The following is a 24,526-nucleotide window of genomic DNA, read 5'->3' on the forward strand; positions in this document are numbered from 1 at the left end:
TTGTGTGTTCACTCATTCAGGCGCTTTGGAGAATAGCCTGACTCCCTCTTCTTTGTGGCAGCCTCCAATATCTCAGGGGCTGCCCCAAAGAAGAGGGAGTCAAGCTATTCTCCAAAGCGCCTGAAGGCAGGACAAGAAGCAACGGATAGAAACTAACCAAGGAGAGAAGCAACCTAGAACTAAGGAGAAACTTCCTGACAGTTAGAACCAGTGCAACGACCTGTCTCCAGAAACGGTGAATGCTCCAACTCTGGAAGTTTTTAAGAAGAGACTGGACAGCCATTTGTCCAAAACGGTATAGGGTTTCCTCCCTGCACAGGGGGTTGGACTAGATGACCTTCAAGGTCCCTTCCAACATTATTATTATTATCATTATCGTCATAATCATCATCATTATTATCATCAAAAGACGCAGCAGATTTTGATAAGCAAGCAATTCAAAATGTCCAGGGTGCTGCAGCTCATGTGCTCCCATATCTGGTATTTAGTTGATGCCTCCTCTTTTCTTTAGATACCTCTACACTCTGTGTGATCAATGAAACCACAGGCCACCTATCCAAAGAATTAAAAGTTACACACAAGAATTTTAATGTTTTGTCCTTTTCTCTCCCACAGCTGATGCCTTAACTTCGGTATTAACAAAAATCAATCGGATTGACATTGTAACTTTGCTGGAAGGACCAATATTTGACTATGGAAACATATCCGGCACCAGAAGTTTTGCAGATGAAAATAATATTTTCCACGATATTGTTGATGGTAACTGAGTTTGTTTTATTTTATGTATTTTTTCCCCAAGTGAGTAACAAATATATATATATATATACATACCTACATACATACATACATATATTGATCAAATAACATGGGACTTTGAGACTGTTTTTCCATTTAAAATATGTTCTTACTTAACAAGATACGATTTAGGGCAGGGGTAGGCAACCTTGGCTCTTTTATGGCTCGTGGACAGTACAGCTGGCTCAAGAATTCTGGGAGTTGAAGTCCACCAGTCATAAAAGAGCCAAGGTTGCCTACCCCTGATTTAAGGTATGACTGAACCAGTAAATATTCGCTTCTTTTGAATGAACAGAGTTGCAAATTAACTTCTGTAGTCCTGGAGGTGCGATGGCAAACTTTGCAGTTGGCATTCTGCAAACTGCCCTAATCGGGCAATGAAACTCAAAACGATCCAATTCAGCGCCCACCGTTTGTCTGAGACTTGTTAACCAGTGTTTTGCTTTCTAACATGGGAGGTGCAATCAAGAACAAGTTACAGCAATTACTTTTTTTTTTTTTTTTTTTTGGCTTTTGACATGTTGCTAGGCTGCTTACGAAATACTGCGCTGGCCTGAACATGCAAGCTGCGTGTGTATGTATGTGTTGACTTGCACATGCATACATCCAAGAATCCATGTTCTGGGGGTGCTGCCTTTTGGGGGAAGCATTTTGGGGCTCGACGCAAGGCATCAAGCATTCCCGGCCTCTGAACAGCAGGTTTGACACACACACACACCCAAAATCGCTGCAGTGCAGAAATATAAATTCTGTGGACATTTTAAGAGATTTGTTCTTGAAATGTGGCTTGCGCTGTTCAGTCATGAAATAGGTTCTCTCTTCCCTCTAAAAAGAATGTGCTTCTCTTGTTTTGCGTTGTGTCCTTCCTCTTGTCCAAGCATCTCTCAAGCTCCTTGTCCTCACCAAGACCAGACTGCATCTTAACTTTCTCTCAGTGGATTCAGAGAACCAAGCAAACAACCAGCCACCGACAACCATTATAATGACTGCACGTTAGTTTCCAGATGTATCTCAGTGCTGAAATTCCCCATTTTTTTTCAGATGGGTTAGCCTAATATTTACCTGTGGGATGATGGCTATACCATTCATTTGCCATTTCATTTCTGTGCTGAAACTAAATGCTAGGATAGGCATGGTCAATGCTCCGTCTTCTGCAATGTTCAGTACTTAGGCTGTTGTCCTGGGTGCTGGGAATAATTTCCTGACAAGCACACAGTGCCACCATTGATGATAGCTTGACATGTGATGCAGTGGTTAGAATACAGTATTACAGGCTAACTCTGCCCACTGCCAGGAGTTTGATTCTGACTGGCTAAAGCTTGACTCAGCCTTCCATCCTTCTGAGGTGGGCAAAATGAGGACCCAGATTGTTGGGGGCAAATACAGTAGTGGCCAAAATTGTGGAAACCTTTTGGGAAAAGTGTACAGTACAAATGCCACCTTTGGTTAAGTTTCCACCCATTTTTCTTCCCATTTCTTTATAACTGTAGCTTTGTTCACTTAATCATACTATTTTACATCGCTTTCTGGACGGCCAGTCAACTCTTTGCACCATGACTTTAATTTTATCATGTTTTACAAGCTCACTCAATGAAAGAACACAAAAAAACCCAATCAACTTGATAGCCATCACATAACACACTGACCAATGTCCTCCTCTCAGCTTCAATACAGGACATCAAGAACTGAATCCTACTATGATCTGATTGGCTCATTGCCAAAGCAAGATGACACCCGATTGGCTCTCTAAACACTCATGCTCATTGGCTACTATCAGACGAAGGAAAGCTACCTGATATCAACCTAAGCAAGTTGTGCTTCCTTTTCCTGGTTGTTTGGCTATAACTTTTCATAGAATACAGCACAGATAATTGAACAAACTTTGTTGCATTACATTCTTGATTAAATTATCTTTCCATTGATATATAATTTTATGGTACCACTCCCCCCCAAAAAAGTGGTGTTATTAGCCATCAAACTTCAAAAATACACTTTTCCCAAAAGTTTTCCACAATTTTGGCCACTACTTTATGCTGACTCCGTAAACCGCTTAAAGAGGGCTGTATAAAGCACTGTGAAGCGGTATATAAGTCTAAGTCCTATTGCTATTGGCATGCTTCCTTATGGTAAATGTGAGGAGCACATTCATTGATCCCCTTAGAAGGATGTGGAACTTTCTCTAACCTTTAGAGCACGGGTCTCCAAGCTTAGCAACTTTAAGATTTGTGGATTTCCAACTCCCAGAATTCCTCAGCCAGCATGAGAGACCCCGATTTCCATGTTTTGGAATTTATCCGGATTGAAAATTGACAGAGACAGAATCTGCTGCCTTGGCCATTCCTGTCGTGGGGAACAAACGGCTCTTTGTGTTCATGCTTCTCCTTTCCTTTTTTTTTCTTTATTTGATCAGTGTTTCTGATTGTACCTGTGTCACCAAGATCGCCTGTGTCTCCAAGATCACCAAGGTCTCCTCACTCATCACAATACTCTCATCTCTAGAGTTACACGGTTCCTGGAGTTGATCTATAGATTCTCTCCCCTACTCCTCCTTCCCCCCCCTGTAGTTTGTCATTTCCGTCCTGTCATAGTCAAGAACTACCTTTTTCTGTCCCTATCTGAAACTTATTTCTATTTTCTATATCGACTCCATTCTCACAGGGCACTGACCAAATTGAAGTATATAGCACAGTAATCATTATGCATGGGGTTATTAGGTCAGTATGAAAAAATGAAGGCACTTTTTAAAACGCTTGTAAAGTAGTTTTATTCGTTTCGACGAAGTCCCATTCGTCATCTTCAGGCTGATTTTTGTCGGCTTCATGCTTCTAGAAGCATGAAGCCGAAAAAACAGCAGCCTGAAGATGACGAATGGGACTTTGTCAAAACGTCGCCAATTTTATGCGGGAGAAAACCCGAATAACCAAAGACCTACATACAAAAACCCGTGAAAATGATTGAACAAAATTGAGATTCTGTCCGCCTGATTGAGAAGAAAAAAATGGTTCTGAAATCATTAAAGCGAAGAGAGACACCAGCTGCAGGTATGCTGTGCTCCCCATGTTGTCGACTTCAGTTTTGTTGTGCTCTGAAGAATTCTGTGTCCCATTCCTGATTCAATTGTTCTCACTGTTTCATGCCATTCTCATGTTCTTAAGTACTCAGCCATTCTGAATGCTTGATTTTATGTTACTCCATTCTTCATGGCAATCTGTCCCAATGTGCTGTCTTCCTTAGGTTACCCCACCTTTCACATGGAACTGGAAACCCCCTCTGGGTTGTGCTTCGCGCCACCCAGCCATTTCCATCAAGATGATTTGGCTAGCGATTCCTCTAGCGTAGAATCACCCCTTAGAACTCCTAGTAGACTGAGTGATGTCTTAGCAACTTCACAGGGAAACCTAGAGGAGACGGCTGCAGAACCTCCCGTGGTCATTGAAGAAGACACCTCACTGGAGGAAGGCAACTGCAATCACTCGGTGCCTCTAGATGGAGCCTCTAGAGATGCAGGCCAAAAGCCACTGGAAGAAATCCACCTTAAGGACTATCCTCGCTATCTCGGTAGCTATGCTGGAATGCAGACACCGAGCGAAGAGAATAGTCAAACCGTAGTGAGGACTGAATGCCACGAGAGAAATCGGTCTGGTACTGATGAGGAGCCGATGGACAAAAAGCTTAAGTCTCTGTTTGAAGATATTTGCCTGGAAGAAATAGCCGAGTCTGAGGAAATGACAGAAGAGAAAATCTTGTCTATACTTAACTATGTCCGGCAGGCCGAACAGGAAATGTCTTCAATTACAGGTTGGCAGAACGAGGCGCCCAGAGTCAAGATGGAACCGACGTCTTCGGGACGCAGAATAAGTGGAGAGCTGCTGAACCGATTGGATGACAGGTACGGAGCGATAAGGCTGACCCCCGCCAAGCCTGAGACGAATCAATTCTTTTGCTTTTCTCACATGATGAAATTGTTATTAAAAGATATTTGTCTTAATATGTTTCCTGCTAGGTCAGTGGTTCTCAACCTTTTTAATGCCGCGACCCCCAACCGGTCGTAAGTCGAGGACTACTCAACTGGTGCAGCACCGTTTGCAAAATGGGACTTTTGGCAGGCTCAGCAGGGCAGAGACAGCCTGGACAATTCCTATTGGCTTTTGAAAGCCAATAGAATTAGACTCTATTCAAGAGAGCCTATTCTATTGGCTTTCAAAAGCCAATAGAATAAAAGGGAGTAGCACAGCTAAGGGAAAGGGGAAAAAATGGCGGACTGCATTGTTTGGCGACCCCCGTGAAATGGTCGTTCGACCCCAAATCGGGTCCCGACCCACAGGTTGAGAACCACTGTGCTAGGTGGCAGTTAAAAAGCAGGGACCAGTAGCTTAAGTATTTACTGAATGATATTGTGTAGACCAAGTGGGATGTTCTCAAGGCGTAGATGTGCTCTGATATTTTAGGGCAGTGAAATCAAAAGCAGCACTTAAGCATCCTCATTCAAAGCCGAGTCAAGATAGAAAGAATTCTAGAAGCAGGTTGAGTGTAGCTCTCAAAAGGATTTAAAAGAGCAGAAATGAAAGAGAGAGAGAGAGAGAGAGAGAGAGAGAGAGAGAGAGAGAGAGAGACCGAGACCCTATCCCCAAGGGTTCCTGCTCCTTGTGGATGTGCCTACAATATCTGGCAATTTTATCAGGATCTTGTTGGCTGTTCCCATCACCCTGGGAATACACAGAGAGATTTGCATAAGCCATTGGCTGTTCCCACGAGAATCCAGGATCCAACCCCTTAACACACCCACTGTGTGTCAGTGTCCATTGGGGGAACTCTTTCTTTCTTTGGAACTTGTCTGCTTTTCAAAAGCATCTCGCCATTATAGAGCAGAGAAGCCAGCCTGGACCTCACCTTGCTCAAGTCCAGATTTATTTCTTAAGAGGATCGCAACGATCCTTCAGGACTCGTATTGGCTAGAAACATCCCAGGGCACTTCTGGAAAGAGATCGGCTTCCACAGCCACAACTTGTAGATCATTACTTGCCTATAGCTGCAGTCGAGGCTTTTTGTTCACCCTGTGGAGAGTTGATTGAATGACACCGTTACTTATTCCTTGGGTTTGGCTCTTCCTCTCTTGCAGCCCTGATCAATGTCGAGATTCTTTTACCTCATATTTCAAAGGGGAAGCGGGGAAGCTGGAGACCAACGGGAGCCACTCAGAATCTACCGTAGACGCAAAGGCTAAGACTTTTGCCCAGGACTCTGTGAACAGCCTAGGAAAACAGAGCGACAAGGAAACTGTGAAACCAAAAATGCAAAGCTCTCTCCGAGCTGAGCAGCGAACCATCTCATTAACATGCCACCAGAAATCCTTGCAAGAGACAAGCAAGCCAGCAGTTGATACACCTAAAACCTCTGTGCCTGTTAGCGTGAAAAAGACAAGCTGGAATATTTCCGACAGCAGCAAGCCGAGATCAAAAGCTCAGGAAGATGATGGCATAGCGGCTGCGTCGTCGGAACAAAAGGTATAAAGGCCACAAACTTTGATTTGCTCAGGGTAGGAGGGGACAGGCCACAATTTGCCACCCACGCTTGCGTGCCAGGCCCTGGGGTGGCCATGCGGGGATCGAATGTGTAGAGCATCGTGTTTTTATTCTGCAGTTCGCCCTCCCCGTTCGTTCACCAAACTCCTTAATTAAAGCCAGTGTAGATACATACATAAATGAGATGCTCAAATGCAAAAAACGGGTGAGACATATGAGGAAAAGTCCCACAAAGGGCAGGAAATATATGTAAGATGCATCCAGCTGCCGAATGCCATCAAATCCTAGCTTAGCCCATTCCGGGGTGGGAGAAATCCCAAGGAAGTGTTTCAGTTGAGTAGCAGGTCGATCTTACTTCCAGCTGGAGGGTGGATACTCCATGCAAATAGCGCATTCACCAGCTATTCTTCCCAATGACAGAATATGCATTGTTAGCTGGGAAAATATACGTACAGTAGCGGCCAAAATTGTGGAAATCTTTTGGGAAAAGTGTACAGTAGAAATGCCACCTTTGGTTAAGTTTCCACCATTTTTCTTCTAATTTCTTTATAACTGCAGCCTTGTTCACTTAATAATACTATTTTACATCGCTTTCTGGGCAACCAGTCAATAGTTTGTACCATGACTTTAATTTTATTACGTTTTACAAGCTCACTCTATGAAAGAACACACAAAAAAACCAACCAACTTGATAGCCATCACATAACACACTGACAAATGTCCTCCTCTCAGCTTCAATACATGACATCAATCACTGACTCCTACTGTGATCTGATTGGCTCATTGTCAAAACAAGATGACACCCGATTGGCTCTCTAAACACTCGTGCTCATTGGCTACAATCAGATGAAGGAAAGCTCCCTGATATCAACCTAAGCAAGTTGTGCTTCCTTTTTCTGGTTATTTGGCTATCACTTTTCATAAAATACAGTACAGATAATTGAACAAACTATGTTGCATTACATTCTTGATTAAATTATCTTTCCATTGGTATATAATTTTATGGTACTACTCCCTCCCCCAAAAAAGTGGTGTTCTTAGCCATCAAACCTCAAAAATACACTTTCCCCAAAAGGTTTCTACAATTTTGGCCACTACTGTAAAGCTGGATGGGGGAGCTAAAGCATAAGCGACTATTTTGCCTTGGTGATCAGCAGAATCAGGCAAAATTATCAGCATAACTCCAATTTGAAACTGCTTTTCGAAGCACTGTTTCAAATCCTTCCATCATAGTAAGAACAACAGCCACAACAATCGTAGTTTGGTCTGGAAACAGATGGGCCTGTTGGGCATATACCACTATGAGGATAGCTTTGGTTTTGCAAAACATAGAGCAGAGAACTACATAGAACTACATATAGTTAATACATCATTCTTAATCTCTAAGTAAACTTATTCTTCTATACCAGTGGTGGCGAACCGATGGCACGGGTGCCAGAGGCGGCACTCAGAGCCCTCTCTGTGGGCACGCGCGCCGTCGTCCCAGTCCTAGGCCTTCAGCTGGGTTTTATAAAACCTTTTTGCTTTAGGCCTCCGCCGCCGTGTGCAAAAAAGAAAAAAGGTTCAATCAGTCAATTTCAACTTCTCGTGGGACAAAAAAAGACCTCGCAAAGTTGGAATTGATTGATTGATCTTTTTAGTCCCACCCAGTCTGCCGTGACCACCGCAGCCACGCCCACCCAGTGGGCCACACCCACCCGGCACGCCACAATGCATAAGTGGGTTTCGGGTTGCAGTTTGGGCACTCAGTCTCTAAAAGGTTCACCATCACTGCTATAAGATGAAAAGATCTTTGAGGGTAGCAAGGAAGAGTGGAGAAAGACATGTCTGCACTCTGGTCCCTCCTTGCTGATAAAAAGCTTGTAGACACAAGAGTTCACAGCTGCCACACAAGCCTGTGTACATCCGTTTTATGCCGTAAACGATATCAAGGCGACATGGCCGCACGCACCACATTTAGAAGTATGGTCCCCAGGAGCCAAATGGCACACGTTCCCAGTACGGTAATTGGGGGAGGTGAATCTAAATTTGGGGGGAAACCATTTCCCCGTTGCTCTAGCTCAGATTCGTGTTTATGTTTTAAACGGGCCAGTAAAAATGTACCAAAACTGCATTTATCAGGAGTTGAGTGACAGTGACAGTGAGTGTGAGGTTCAGAGTGATTCCAGTTCAGATGAAGAGCAGAGGATCGTTACAAGGGTTTATCGCCGGCGGTTCATTCTGAAGGTATTGTGCGGTTGTGGTGCCCCTGGCATGGAGTGGACCTGGACTGCAGTGCAGATAGAATGGCTCAACCATTAGACTTTCTTTTTGTGTTGCCCCTCGCACAACTTATAGACCTGTTGGGAGGACCTACCAGATTGCACTCCGGGTTTTTGCTTATAGTCCCATCTTGTGATGCATGGCTGTGTATCTGCATGACTCTAAATGCACTGGAGTGTGGTTGAATACCCTACATGTGTTCAAGAGCAGTGTAGTAACTGGGGGCTGCTACAGCTGGAAGGATAAGTCAGGGGGAAGGGTATTGTGTGCCAGTCAAACTCCTTGGAAGGTCCTCAGCTTGTCTGCTGTGTTGAGAATCGGGAGCGAGTCTGTCCCACAGCCAGAGTAGAAGAAGGATTCGATCCTGCTTGGGTTTGTCCATGCAGTTGTGGATGTCACTCTGCCTTTCATCTTAAGAGGCAAAATGTCCTGAAGCAGCCCCGTAGCTTAAGCAATTACACTCTCAAAACCAATGTGTTAACTCAGCTTCTCTTTCTCACAACGTTCTCTTGGATGTCTTCCTCAAAGCCACTTGTGTAAATACAAGCACACACGATTACTGCTGTTCGGTTGAACAGCAAAGAGTACTTGTAAGTGTCAGGAGTAAGTGTCAGGAGTGGGTGGGACATTATCACAGCCCCCGTGTCAAGACATGTGTTCTAGGTAGTCCAAACCAGTGGTTCTTAGCCTTTTTGAACGAATCGCCCCCTTGAGCCAATGAGGAAGTTGTCATCGCCCCCCTCCTCCAACATAACCTCTCAATCACAACATAGGAAATAATTTTTCAATTTATGCAAACACTTTTTTTGTTTTCTTTAAAATTGTCATCAGGACATATCGATGCAAATAATTTATTTCCAGTCTTTTTCCCATATCTCCCATATTCTGGCCAATGGCGTGCCACTGTATGGGTAGAGGCTGCTGCGCAACGCGCACGAAGATAAGCGATGCGTCTTCACATATGTACGGCGTTCTGCACTGAAGCTAGCCGGAGGAACATTTGAAAACACAATTCAATCCACTAATAGCGAGCGATCTGTTGTTTTTGTACGACAGATATACAGCGATTCACTGTACGAAAAAGTCTCAAAAGTGTCCCCAAAACGTCTCGCTCCATCGCCCCCATATCGCCCCCTTTTCGTTCCTTCGCCCCCCTGAAAAATGAAATCGCCTCCTGGGGGGCAATATTGCCCAGGTTAAGAACCACTGGACCAAACCACAATGTCAACAGAGACACTGGACCTCTTCCAGTTTTGTGCCATCGTGGACCTGTTTGGGCTTTGTTCCCGATCCAGTTTGACAGGAATCCTGGGGACTTCCCAATTTTCGTAAGGCTCCTTGTGAAGGCAGTTCTGAGGAAGCTGATCTGTTTGTTGTAGGTTGTGACGCTGATCTGCTGATGCTGTTAGGATAACAATGGAGATGATTCAGTTTATATCCTACCTTGTTCAGCTTTTCCCAGAGTTGTCAAGTGATGGGTGGGGGTAAAACAGGGACATAGAAAAGTTTGTCTTCATTTTAGCAGCATAAAGACGGGGTTATCAACTGTCTAATCTTTCCCTGTAATTAATTTAGTCTCCAGCCATCCTGGTATTGTTTAAGGTTCTTAAAAATCTCAGGATCAACTGGATTGGATGTGTTGCATAATATGGTGACACTTTCCATACAATGAAACATGTTGCACAAGCAACATTGTGTGATAAATAATGACCAGCTGGAGCTTCTTGAGATAAGTGGGAAGCCTTATCTGCCCGAAGTCATTGGGAATAAAGCAGCACTTTTTTTTTACTCATTCTGGTGAATTATATTTCACGAAGAACTAATCTTAGTTCACAGGTTGTACTAGGACCAGCACAACTAAGCATGGACTTCTCCTGAATAAAGATCCATAAAATTGTACAAGTAATAACTTGGTCTTGAAAAAAGATTTATGGAGAATTGAGATGGTAGCAGAGAAGAATTATTTCAGAGGAATCTCAGGGCTATCAAAATGAAGTAGTGATTGGGCCCTATAACTTTTTGGAGGGAGTTCTTACAAAGCCTTCTCCATGGGTTTAACCCTACGTTTCCTAGACAGATTTCCTAGGTATATAGCATCAAATCCACAGCATAAATTGCTTTCCAGAGAGGAAAGACTAGCCCACATTGCCTGAAAGCAACAGCCAGTCACAAACGTCCTTTGACAACATAATTATATATTCAGCATGAGCCACAGAATCTAAACCATGAATCCTGTGTCATAAGACACTCTACAGTAGTGTCCAAAATTGTGGAAACCTTTTGGGAAAAGTGTATAGTAGAAAATGCCCCCTTTGGTTAAGTTTCCACCAATTTTTTTCTTCTCATTTCTTTATAATTGTAGCCTTGTTCACTTCATAATACTATTTGACATCGCTTTCTGGGCGACCGGTCAACTCTTTGCACCATGACTTTAATTTTATTCCGTTTTACAAACTCACTAAATGAAAGAGCACACACACAAAAAAACCCCAACCAACTGGATAGCGATCACATAACACACTGACCAATGTCCTTCTGTCAGCTTCAATACAGGACACCAATAACTGACTCCTATTGTGATACGATTGGCTCATGGCCAAAACAAGATGACACCCGATTGGCTCTCTAAACCAGTGGTTCTCAACCTTTCTAATGCCGCGACCCCATAATACAGTTCCCCATGTTGTGGTGACCCCCAACCACTTATACATCATCGGGTGCCAGGGGCGTGGCCAAAGAAAAGGGGAAAAAAATGGCGGACAGCCTTGTTTGGCGACCCCCGTGAAATGGTCGTTCGACCCCAAGTGGGGTCCCGACCCACAGGTTGAGAACCACTGCTCTAAACACTCGTGCTCATTGGCTACCATTAGATGAAGGAAAGCTCCCTGAGATCAACCTAAGCAAGTTGTGCTTCCTTTTTCTGGTTATTTGGCTATCACTTTTCATAGAATACAGTACAGATAATTGAACAAACTATGGTGCGTTACATTCTTGATTAAATTATCTTTCCATTGATATATAATTTTATGGTACTACTCCCCACCAAAAAATTGACGTTATTAGCCATCAGACTTCAAAAATACACTTTCCCCAAAAGGTTTCCACAATTTTGGCCACTACTGTAGATGTTGGTCTATCTCTAACAAAAAAAATCTTGCTTGGCCTGGCATGAGTTTATGGCTTGGCCTGATGTTGAAAAGCAGCAGATGGCCGCAAGTGAGCAAGGCTAATCCTTTTGACTTGTTCTCTACTAGGGCAAAGAAGCCCAAAACATTCCAGGTGAATCGGTCACGCAAGAGCAGTTCACCGACGAGGAAGGCAACACTGTCACCCGAAAAGTAAATCCTCTTCTGCACATTCGTGTTTCTCCCTCTTTCTTGAGTCCTAATGATGGATTCTTTGCCCGTCCGCTCTGTTCTTCCGGGCTTGGGCAGAACACATGTCAACTTTTTGTTTTTGTTTTTTTCCCTATGTTATTTCTCACAGGTTACCCGGAAAGTATTAAGACGCCTTGTTGTCCCACACGTGAAAAAACCTATCAGGGTAAATGAAAGAGCGGAGTGGGGTGCAATGGCTCCCTTTGGGCTCAAAACGCGGGTTGAGTGGCTGGTGGCTTGCCAATTAACCTCTGCCCCCCTCTCCCCCCAAGGCAAAATGCTTGTGCTTTCAGCAAGTGGTGCATCTGATCTGAAAGGATAAACTCTCCAGGGCCTGTGTGTTAGCCAGCAGCTGCTCTTATCACCCTGTGGCTCCAGATGAAACACCCCCCCCCCAGGCTGTTCTGGCTAGTGGGGCTTTTACTAGCAAAACTTGCAACTAGGTAACACAGTCTTGGGCTCTTCCTTGTGGGCACTTTGGTCTTCCCATCTTCTGCCTCCTGGTCAGTTTCATTTACAAAAGGAAAGACAGGTTGCTGAGCGTTGTTGTTGGTCTTAAGAGGAATTTGGGGGCTTAGGGTGCAATTTTAGGCTAAATCTTCTAGAATGAGCCCCCCTCCCCTAGTAGATCCTGCAGGACGTGCCCAAGTTCAACATGGCAAGCGATCCAGATTCCAAGAATGAAACTGCTTATGGGCCGTCCAGTTGTTTTCAACTCCTGGTTGACCACATACAGTAGTGTCCAAAATTGTGGAAATCTTTTGGGAAAAGTGTACAGCAGAAATGCCACCTTTGGTTAAGTTTCCACCCATTTTTCTTCTAATTTCTTTATAACTGTAGCCTTGTTCACTTAATAATACTGTTTTACATCGCTTTCTGGGCAACCAGTCAACTCTTTGCACCATGACTTTAATTTTATTTTTTTTTTTTTATTGAAAATTTTTAAATTTTACAAAAACAAATCCCCTTCCCATACCCCCCCCAACCCTACCTCACCCCCCTCCTACCCAACCTCCCAAACCCTCCCCTGGACTTCCCAGAGCTGAATACAGGCTTAATTGAGAAAAAAAAACTTAAAACACTTTTAAAACCTAAACAAATTTAAATACAATCATCATTCTATATAAACTCCCTCCAAAAACGCAAATTTAAACATTACTTTCTTTGAATATCTATACCTATAATGTAAAATCTAATTTCTCCCTCTTTCTTTATCCTAATACAAAAAAATAAATATATAAACCTTTGTTATACCATCAAAACTAAATACTCTTAGAAAACTTAAAGTAAATACATATTTCCTTCAATCTTCATAATCTTCTCACCTATCCAAAAAAAAACTTAAAAATCCTAAACAAATCTAGACACATTTAGTTAAACAAATTATTTTCTCTTAAAGATATTAATAATATTTAAAAACTTGAAACACTTTTGAATCCTAAACAAATCTAAATACAATCATCATTCTATATAAACTTCCTCCAAAAACACAGATTTAAGCATTACTTTCTTTCCTAAACAAATCTAGACATTTAATTAAACAAATTATTTTCTCTTAGAAATATTAATAATAATATTTAAAAACCAAATTTAAGCTTTACTTGGAACTTAAACAAATTATACTCCCTTCAAAACACAAATTTATTAGAATCCCCTCACTTTCCAAAAACGATATAAGTTTTACTTCTCCCACAATCTCAATAGTAAACTTCTTGTCTAAAATTCTCATTCAATGTCCATAATTTTCCAATAACCAGTTGCACCCACTATAAACACAAACTTCTTATCTAAAATTTTCATTCAATATCCATAATCTTCTGTCTAATAGCCAGTTGCATCTACTATAAGCACAATCCATATTGGTCTCTCTTGCCCGCAAGCATCGAAAAAAAAGCGTGGAATTCTGCCCTTGAAGATCGCTCCAAAGAGTTTGTAAGTCCTGATTGACCCACCAGCTCAGGAATCAGTACCTGTGAAACTTCCTCAACCTCCTTCTTCTGTTGGTCTTTCTCTTTACATTTATATGTTACTTTTTCTTTACATTTATATGTTGCACAAGTCTCAGGGACCGATACCTGTAAAACTTCCTCAGTGAATTCCTCCTTGTGTTGATCTTCACAGTTGTAAGTTGTACAAGTTATCCTCTGCCCGTTCCTCTCTTGTTGGTGCCCCTCAAGCTGAAATTTCCCAATTTCGATTTCAGGCAGCAATTCCACCCTTGAAGATTGCTCCAAAAACTTTGTAGGTCTAACTTCTCCCAGAGCCACCCTTGAAGATTGCTCCAAAGACTTTGTAGGTCCAACATCTCCCAGAGATTCAGAGACCGCTGAATATGAAACTTCCTTAACCTTCTTCTGTTGCTGCTTTTCTTTGGAGTTATGTGCTACACAAGTTGTCTTCTGCTCCTCAATCTGGACTTGTTGAGACCTAATAGATGGCGATGCACATACCCCCAGGACCGAAGTATAAAAATCTTTTGCTTGAGAAACAGTATTAAGTCTATGACATGTCCCCAGGTAGTTCACCACCATTCCAGTCGGAATATCCCATCTGAATAGAATTTTTCTCTTTTTAAGTTCATTTACTAGAAAAGCAAACTCCTTTCTTCTTCTTAAAATTTTAGATGGGATCTCCTTAAAAATTATGACATCTTGTGAAGCAATTTGAAATCTCTTCTTATAATAGGCTTGCACAATTTGATTGCGTAAGGATCTTTTACCAAAGTAAATTACCACATCTCTTGGCAGATTCTTCTGTGCTGCCACCACAGAGTTAACCCTAAATAATTTTTCAATTTCACTAAGTATTCCCTCTTTTTCTTTATTCAAAATCAATGCAAAGTCCTTTGCAACCATTTCTTTCAAATCTTCTTGCAAAGACTCTTCCAGGCCTCTGATTCTTAAGGCATATTCCATTTGTCCATATTGAAGCATAAGAATCTCATTTTCCATTTCTTTTTCCATACTTTCAATTTTCCCCTCCATTATGTCCACTTTTTCAGCTACCTCTTCCACATGGGAGTTCACCTTTTCAAGAACAGAAGCAACTCCTTCTAAAGCCAAAACAAAATCTTGTCTCAAGATCTTATTATTTTCCTCTAAAATCTTTTTCATTTCTGCCCTAATTTGAATTATAACATCTCCCATCATGTTTTGCAAATCCTTCATAGTTATTAGCTGACCCCCAGAAGAGGGTGAAACTGTTGATTTAGAAGCTGTAGAAATCCCTGGACGCTTTGGAGCCATCTTAAAGAAAAACCTTTAGCCCTTCTTAAAAAATTATAAAAATTCCTTCAAAAATCATAACTCCCTCCAAGGAAGGTCATTATAATAAAAAGAAAAAAGGGAAAAGAAAAAAAAAAGGAAGAGAAAAAGAATTAAAAAAGGCTTTACTCCTTCTTAAAAATTGCAAAAAATTAAACAGAAAAAAGTCCTTCAAAAAAAAGTCATTACAATAAAAAGAAGGGAGAAGAAAAAAAAAATAATAATAATTAAATAGAAAAAGTCCGTTCCAAAAAAAAAATACTTAGAGATACCAAAAACAACCATTCCAATCATAAGAAAATAAAAAGGGAAAGGGAAAGGAAAGAAAAAGAAACACCAAAAAGCCTGCCGGTCAGCATTCTAACTTCAAAAAAAAAAAAAAAACACCGAGAAATTTGCCGATCGCCATTTTACTTTCCCTTTCAACAAAGAAAAAAAAAAATAAAAAGAGAGAATAAAAATAGAAGCAAGTCTTAAAACTTAAAATCCAAATAAATCAAAGAAAGCAAAAACTAAATCCTCTACTCAGCTCTGTCCGTTTATAAAAAAAAACTCACCAGTTCTCTTTAAGCACGGAGGTGTTTGCAACGGCTCGTTTTGTCCCTGAGGACAAAAACAGCTGGGAAGCGGAGACAAGTCTGAACTCCGTGGGAGCACTCCTTTCACCCCCCCCAAAAAAACTTGGGGGGTGCAAAAGAGGCTCTACCACTATTCAGACACTCTCTACCCCCCCCCTTTGCCCGGGAGGGGGATTTTGAACCGCTGAACAGCTGGTGTCTGCTGTTCATAGCGGTTCTTACACTTACCCAGGAAAGACGGCTACAAAGTAGCCGCCATCGCGCGCGCAAAATCCCCATGACTTTAATTTTATTACGTTTTACAAGCTCACTCAATGAAAGAACACAAAAAAACCCCAACCAACTTGATAGCCATCACATAACACACTGACAAATGTTCTCCTCTCAACTTCAATACAGGATGTCAATAACTGAATCCTACTGTGATCTGATTGGCTCATTGCCAAAACAAGATGACACCTGATTGGCTCTCTAAACACTCACGCTCATTGGCTACAATCAGATGAAGGAAAGCTACCTGAGATCAACCTAAGCAAGTTGTGCTTCCTTTTTCTGGTTATTTGGCTATAACTTTTCATAGAATACAGTACAGATAATTGAACAAACTATGTTGTGTTACATTCTTGATTAAATTATCTTTCCATTGATATATAATTTTAGGGTACTACTCCAGGGGAAAAAAAAGTGGTGTTATTAGCCATCAAACCTCAAAAATACACTTTCCCCAAAATGTTTCCACAATTTTGGCCACTACTGTAAGTAGCTGTTTTCCCCGTGACCTGGTTTTTCAAATCTAAATAGATATCAGATTCATACATTGTCTTCCCTTCTCACAGAACACCCTTATTATTTCTCCCAGTTGATCAGTCGTCACACTCAAGAGGGCAATCACGTTTTCTATCAGCTGGGCAGATTTTATTTTTTTAAATCTAATCATCTGTCTTCTTCTAAATAATGAACAAGGGGTACACACCAACACAAGGCCCAGGTTCTCACTTGGATGTTTTTTTTTGTTGTTGTTTTTTTTGAGAAACTGGAGGAAGAGTGATCCTAGGACTTAACAAGTCCTGAAAAGGAAACCCCATTGTTAAGTACTTTCCTTCCCTCCTACAATGACACCAGCCCACCAGAAAAGCTCATCAGATCAAACAGCATTTGAGGTTGGCTGCAGGTCTTGACCTCTGGCAAGAGAGGTCCATGGACCATCAAAAGCCAAAGGGAAGAGAAGGCAAATCCTGGAGATGCTTGAAGGGTGTGGATGAGGCCTTCCAATGCTCCTTGGAGGAGATGCATTCCTAACTATGCATTTAGGGGAGATGGTATGGCTGTGGGCAGAGACAAACCCATCTGCCTGCCCGACGCCTGCTGGCATCTCCGCCTTTCTTTCCTGTTCCCTTCTGTTCTTGGGAAGATGCCCCTTACACCTGGAATCTGGAAACTCTGGAGCAAAACTGGAAAGGTCTTTTCCTCAGGAATTAGCCGCAAGGAGAGAAGCAACCTAGAACTAAGGAGAAACTTCCTGACAGTGAGAACAATTAATCAGTAGAACAACCTGCCTCCAGAAGCGGTGAATGCTCCAACACTGGAAGTTTTTAAGAAGAGACTGGACAGCCATTTGTCCAAAATGGTGTAGGGTTTCCTGCCTGAGCAGGGGGTTGGACTAGATGACCTCCAAGGTCCCTTCCAACTTTACTATTATTACTATTACTATCTTTCTCCAAGGCTGCCAAGCCCCAGTGGCTTTGGCGTTTGCCCTGTTTTGTAAATCTAACATTGGAGTAATAATAATTAAAAGGGATGTCGGTTTTAATTAGGGAGCAGTGGGAGGATGTGGAAAAGGAGGCCAGATGCTTCAGATTGCATGAGGTAAAGATTTGCAAGGAAACGAGCAGCTGTTCATCAGCACAAACAAAGCAGGACAGCAGGGGAAGAGAGGATTCATTTCTTGGAACAGCAGAAGCAGCACTGAAACTTAAAAGAGTCTGTCTGAGGTCTAAATTTTTATCTTTCTGATTATCCCTAATTCTCCAAGGGCAGGGCTAGGCCACCGTGGCTCTTTTATGACTCGTGGACTTCAACTCCCAGAATTCCTGAGCCAGCTATGCTGAGGGGAAAGGGAGAGCTCAGGAATTCTGGGAGTTGAAGTCCACGGGTCATAAAAGAGCCAAGGTTGCCTACCCCTGTCCATGGGCTATGGGGACAATTGTCCAGAATCCCAGGCCAGGTAGAGAAACTTCCTAATTTTCTAAGATTCTCAGCCAAAACTCCATGGGGTTCCCCATTTCCTGTTTCCTTCAAACCTTTCCCGTTGTCTCTCAGGGATTGGACCTCGGGGTTCATCGTAGAAGACCTAAAGGTAACAAACTGGCCATTTCAGTAAAGTCCACCCTTCAAGTTACTAAGGTAGTCCTCAACGTACGATCACAATTGAGCCAAAGTTTATGTTGCTAAGTAAGACATTTATTAAGTGAGTTTTTGCCCTATTTTACGATCGTTCTTGCCACATTTGTGAAGTGGATCGTAACATGGTTGTTAGGAGAATGTGGCTTCCTCATTGAGTTTGCTTGTCAGAAGGTTGCAAAAGGTGATCACGTGATCCCAGAACCCTGCAACCATCATAAAAATCAGTTGCCAAACATCTGAACTTGCATTACATCACCGTGGGGATTCTGCACTGGTTATAAGTGGGAAAAATGATCATAAGTCACTCTTTTGGTATTGTAACTTTTGTCATTAAATGTTGTAAGTCAAGGACTACCTATAACCCTGGATCAGTTATCCATCTTCCATATTCCTTAGCAAAATGCAGCAAAACCTCAACTGAATGGACCATTGGGGTGGAGGAAATAGAATTTACAACCTTGATGCAATTGATATTGCATCAATCAATTAATCAATTTATTACAGCCGAAGGCCAACCCATGTTAAACATTCAAATAAAACAAAACTAAACAGAACCAACCCAAGAAGACATAGCAATATGTTACAATTAATGACGTAATCAGTGGGTGACCAAGGTCCGCCTAGTTTTACAGACAGTATAACAAAAACTAGCAAGCTTCAGAAAAACTGAATCATACTGGCCTGAAATAAAAATACATTGAGTGTAGTCTAATACAGGGCTTTTCAACCTTTTAACCCATTGTACCACTTTTAGGATATGGCAACATCCAAGTACCACAAGTTGCCTAGCAAGGTGTCAAAAACTTGATGACCAAAAAAAAAAAAAAGGAAAAAATTGATAAAGTACAGGTTGTCCTCGACTTACAACAGTTCGCTTAGTGACTGTTCAAAGTTACAATGGCACTGAAAAAAGTGCCCCCCAAGCCACAGCTGAGCAAGACACCTGCCTGCCCACCCAGCGACACTTTTCCTCCTGTCCGAGGTTTTCATTGTTGTGAGCATTTCTGTTGAGGATTGGCAGTGGGGGTGGGGTGAGGGGTGTTTGGTTTTTATTCCCCCCCCATCTGCTGGGTGGTTGCAGCAGGTTTTGGTCACTTCACATGACCCTGGGACACTGTGACCGTCATAAATATGAATCAATTGCCAAGCATCTGGACGTAGATCACAAGACCCTGGAGATGCTGCAACATTTCAGCTGATTGGCACTTCTTCTGGGCTCAGCAGAAGTGCCAGGATCAGCGCCGAGCTCCAGCTGGAGCCTGGCGCTGATCCTGGCGCTTCCACTGAGCCCTGACAGTCCCGAAGAAGCGCCAATCAGCCAGAAAGCAGCACTGATCCTGGTGCTTCCGCTGAATTCTGACAGCCCTGCAGCTCCAGCCGTCTCTCACTCAGACTTGTGCTGTGCTGCCACCAGTTCAGCTCATTCCCGTCCCCCACTAGCACTTTTCTAGGATGGTTGCATACCACCTGCCAGGTGCCAATGTACCACAGGTGGTACTCATACCACTGGTTGAAAAGCCCTGGTCTGATGTATTGCATCAATTTATATCCTTTGTGTAATTACATTGTCAGTGGTTTTTTCCCCTGGTTTGCCTCCATTTTTGCCCTTTCTTTAATTCTGTCATCATTCTAATGGCACGAATGGAGACAAATGATATAAAGGAACTTCATGACAGAAATGATGCACTTGATGTAAATTAGATCAGTTGTAATAGTGGCGAATATCAGCTGTCTGAAATGTTGTGGAAATAATGGATTGTCTCCACCGTTTAGGGATGAAGTCCAAATTTTTTTTAAAAAAAAACACAAAATGCCCATTGCGTATGCCATTGGCTGGAGTCTATAAAGAATCAAGGTTTTGACTGTATTGCTAAGCTGTGAATTTTCAAATGGGAAAAAAATATTGGGGGGTCTTTTACTATTTTTATTGCAGATATGTTTCGCTTTGGCAGATATTCCCTTTTCGCAGTTGCATCTTCCGTGACTAATCAATTTAATTTAAAGCTTTGAACCTTCCTTAAATCAGCAGAATTTGGCTTGCAAAGGGTCTGCATGGGATTTTTGTAAACCAGGGGAAAGAATAATAAAATCTTTGGAATTCTGTTTGATGTTCAAGAACTTATTTCAGGATGATGAACCCGGAATGGTGCTACTGTCGTGAGTTAGCACGTGTGTCGTCATCTTTATGTGGCTACTGGCTACTCACCTTTCGCTGCTCCCAGTGGTCTGTGTAGATTTTACAATTTACCTTGTATAATTGCTATGATGAGTACATCCGCTTGATATCTGATGGTGTGTCCTCTTGTTAAACCAGGGAGAAGGGTGTAAAGTGAAAATGAAAAAAGAAGTCCGGCACGCAGAGAAGACAACCTACTCATAACAGCCAAACAGTGAATGGTTAGTTGGATGTATAACTCTTGTGTTCTTAATACTTGGAGCAATTAAGGAATCTTTACAAAGCAATATGAGACTTGGAGCTTATTTTCTTGGCATGCCTTCCTTCAGGGCTTAGCAATTTCTGCATTGCCCTTCCATCGTTGGGCTGATGGGGCTTCCATCATTAAATGAGATGGGGACCCTCTGGGAACAGTAAGGTCAAAGGTCAGAGAAGTGCCCTGCAGTCCAGAGGGAAGTAAATCTCTGGGAAAAAAAAGTTAGAGAGAAGTGAGGGTTTTTTAGAGTTGTTAAAGTAACAATCACAGCGGTGGCTGTTCTTTAAATGCTAATTTTGTGGATCGCCTACATGGACCAATGTTCTGAGAACTCTGGATTTTTCTAATTCCACTGATTTTACCTTTATCTTTTTTTTTTTTTACATTTATGTATTTATTTAGTTTATTGACTCATTTTTAAATTGCCTGGCTCCCAAAATGTCTCTGGGCACAAAATTGAAAACAGAATAAAACTATGCAACATTTTTTTTTTTAAAAAAAAGCACAATTGCCCGAAGGAAGCAATTAGAAACAATCCCCCCACATTCTAAAGGGAGCCCCCCAATACCTTAACCCATGGCTGGAGGGAATAACCATGGAATTAGGGCTTACTTGAAGAGGGTTGCAACAGAAAAGGCCCATTTTCTAGGTTGACAAAGCTTAATTGATGGAACCTGAACGGAGCTGATGCTGCCTGATCAGACAGATATGATGGGGGGTGGGTGGGGGGAACAGGCCGTCCTTCAGCGGGCTGGGCGCTATGCCATTTAAGTTTACTCATCCACTACTAGTCCGATTGGATGTGAGTTACATTTTGTAACCTACAAAACCAGATAACTTCGAACACGGAAATTTTTTGTTCTGATCTCATTTGTTTAGCTCGTCGAATTGGGAAACATTTTCCTGTACAGGTGGCTAAAAACCAGCTTTGTTTAACCAGCGCAGATCTTGAAAAACACTGGATCTGTGTCTTGTTCTAGCTGTGCTTCCGTTTTGCTCTAATATGGTAGCTGGGGTTGGGTAATCCTTGCACTTCAAGTACTCATCCTCGTGGCCCAGGACAACCGTCTTGGTGGAAGCTCACATGCTGTAACTCAGCGGTCTATGGGCAGCTGAAGATGTGGTCCAACATGGCCTAACCTGGACCAGACGAATGGGTCAATACAGCGAGGGTTGTAAGGCGGATCATCTGTTTTATGGAAGAGATGCAGAATTGTTATTTGTGGTTAAAAGTTTCAATGCTATTCCAACGGATGTTTCTAACCCCGGTATTCTTTCTCTTTCTCTCTTCCCCATCCTTTTCCACCCAACCCAAGACTGTGTGCTTTTACTGCCAGTATTCTAGAGAGAAACTCGAGGACGAATGAAATCAACAGGAATTATCAAGTCAACGGACAAAAGAGTGTGTGTGCGTGTGTGTGCGCGCGTGCGCGCGTCTGTGTGTTTGCTGCTTCCACACATTAACCGCATGGTTTTTATGTGAAGAACACCACACAAAAAAAAAACAAACAAACAAATTTAATTTAGCATGAGCCAGTTCTACACGAGCATGGAAATCCACTTTTATTCACACCATTGGAGAGGATGCAGTGAGAAGTGACGGACACGTTCCAAGGCGACCGCTTCAAGGAAGCAACACGAGGCCATGGCGAAAAACGGAGGGATTCCTGTTGCAAGAGAGATTCAGATCACACCGGAGAACGGTTCAAACTACAAAAAGGCACTAAAAATGATTAAAATCCACAACAGCTCGCCTTATTTTTCTCAGACCCAAAACTGTCAGGGTACTAAAATACACCTTTTGGGGGGGGTGTTGTTTTGTTTTCATTTTTTTTTTAAAGAAAAAAAGAAGACTAACATTGCTTGTTTCATTGTAAATAACACGATGTAAATTCTAAAGAGAAATAGAGGCTCCAGGCTGATCAGGCACTGCCTCCTAGCTCACAAACGGAATGGTGCGTTTGCATTGAACAGAAAATCAGGGTCTCGGATGGCCGCTAACACTGGCCGAGGTGTATTCTGGGTGTATCTTCACAGATTCTTGTACATTTAGCGATGATAATGTTTGTATATGCCAAAAAAAAGAAAAAAGAAAAAGGCTAGCTTGATTTTAAAAAAAATCTTTCAAATCTCCCGCCAATTTAATGATTCCTAAGATGGGGAATTCTGTAGTTCTGTGAAACCAAGGATTCTCTCCTGAGTACCAATATTTTGATGCATGCGTTCCGCCTTATTTTGATGAACTCTTTTCCAGTTTTGCAAATAATATATTAAGATTGTGACGTGACAGGACGAGATCCCGGGGCGCAGTTCATCAACTACAGCTGCCAAGGAACCCCTCCTCATTTCAGCATGGGTGGGGGGGGGACCGAGGCCGCCTGGACACAGCCCCTGTCGGAGAGCAGGGCTGATTCTGGGAGCCTATCCATAACCTCTAAAGGCAAAGCCCCCCATCTAATATTTGTTGCTCCTGCCAATTTTTCCGGTGGGAATGATCTCAAACCTATTGGAAACCATAACATATACAGTAGTTGCTTTTGGGGAGGGGGGGTGCTACCTGTCCTGCTTTCCACTGGGGGGAAACGCTTGACGCTTTTGGCAGTTTGGGATGATGCTCTTAGGAGCGCTGGTAGGGGATATTTTTTAAGAAAAAAAAGGGGGGGAGAGAAAGAAGGAAGAGAATTTCTTAGCTAACAGAGTGGCAGCACGCTGTAAAAAATATTACTCTATTGTGTACTGGCTCTTGAGATGTAGAATCTTTCAGGAAGCCAATCATGTGTAATCATCCTAGCAGATTAATATTAGGTTGTTAAGGCTGCTGTGTTTTAAAGGGCATTTTTATTTTGGGTTTTTTTTTTTTGGTGAAATACTTTTAATTTGTTAATTATCTTCATACGGAAACAGGATTGGTTGATAAAAGCTCTAATTACTTATGTATAAAAAAAACAACAACCCACAAACACTGGATGATCTAGTTGATAATTTAAGCATAAAATAAATTGTGTTAAAACACTTCAATGACGTGGTGCTTGCAGAATGCTTTGTGTGCCTGGTGTTAATCTCCTAAGCCAGCTTTGCCTTCCCCCTTTCTCCCCCTCGGGATGGTGAATTGCTCCACTCCTCCACAGAAACAGTAACAGTAAAAGAATTGGGAAGGGATCTTGGAGGTCATCTAGTCCAACCCCCTGCTCAGGCGGGAAACCTACACTATTTCTGAGAAATGGTTGTCAAATTTCTTCTTAAAAGTCTCCAGTGATGGAGTGCCCACAACTTCCAAAGGCATTTTGTTCCACTTGTTCTCCATGTTAGCAATTTTCTTCTGAGTTCCAGGTTGTTTCTCTCCTTGATTAGTTCCATCCGTTGCTTCTTGTCCTGTCTTTTTGGGGTCGCACCTGTCCCTTCTTTGTTCCTCACTCTTCTTTAGCCTTCTTTATTTCACCTTTCATCCAGGTCTGCCCCCAAATTCTCTTTTTCTTTCCCAGAAGAGCTGCTTATGTTTCTCTTCCTTTCCATGCCTGCTGATAGTTACCTCTGAGATCTTCCATCTCAGGCCTTTGGGGGTGGCTTGGAGGGGGTGGGAATGCTCAATTTTCAGAGCCAAGGACCCTGAGTTATTCCCCCCTTCCCATGAAGCCAAAATCTCATCTCCCTCCTGAGCCAAGCACTTCTGGAGCCCAAGGTCCTACCTAGGCCTTCCTCACAAGCACAGCCATTTCTGGACTTCAAGTGATATGTGAACCATTAAGGGAGTGCAGATATTGTTTTACTGATGCACAGCTGAAGAGGGAGAGAGCCATGGCTGAGATGTCTGAGAAAGACAACTTCTGGGGGATAAAGGAGGCATCACAAGAAGCCACCTTGCTACCTAAAAAAATTACGTTCCCATGATCTGAA

General features: G+C 42.3%; 1 protein-coding gene across 42 annotated transcripts in view; it reads left to right on the top strand.

The window, feature by feature from the left end:
- The window catches only part of ANK3 (ankyrin 3), a 338,705-nt gene extending 315,055 nt beyond the window's left edge, over positions 1-23,650 (top strand). For 28 of the 42 annotated variants that reach the window (XM_039366374.1, XM_039366365.1, XM_039366433.1 and 25 more), the window contains 8 exons: positions 616-759; positions 4,594-4,684; positions 5,915-6,299; positions 8,439-8,543; positions 11,834-11,917; positions 12,066-12,122; positions 20,515-20,597; positions 21,949-23,650. In XM_039366374.1, the coding sequence (XP_039222308.1) occupies positions 616-759; positions 4,594-4,684; positions 5,915-6,299; positions 8,439-8,543; positions 11,834-11,917; positions 12,066-12,122; positions 20,515-20,580 (932 nt within the window). In that variant the 3' untranslated portion in view covers positions 20,581-20,597; positions 21,949-23,650. The other 14 variants (XM_039366514.1, XM_039366634.1, XM_039366587.1 and 11 more) reach the window with 6 other exon arrangements.
- The last annotated feature ends 876 nt before the right edge of the window (positions 23,651-24,526 follow it).

The sequence above is a fragment of the Crotalus tigris genome, unplaced genomic scaffold, assembly GCF_016545835.1.
Source record: "Crotalus tigris isolate CLP2741 ecotype Arizona unplaced genomic scaffold, ASM1654583v1 scf7180000017598.18339901613:2243638, whole genome shotgun sequence".
In the NCBI taxonomy this organism is placed as follows: Eukaryota; Metazoa; Chordata; class Lepidosauria; order Squamata; family Viperidae; genus Crotalus; species Crotalus tigris.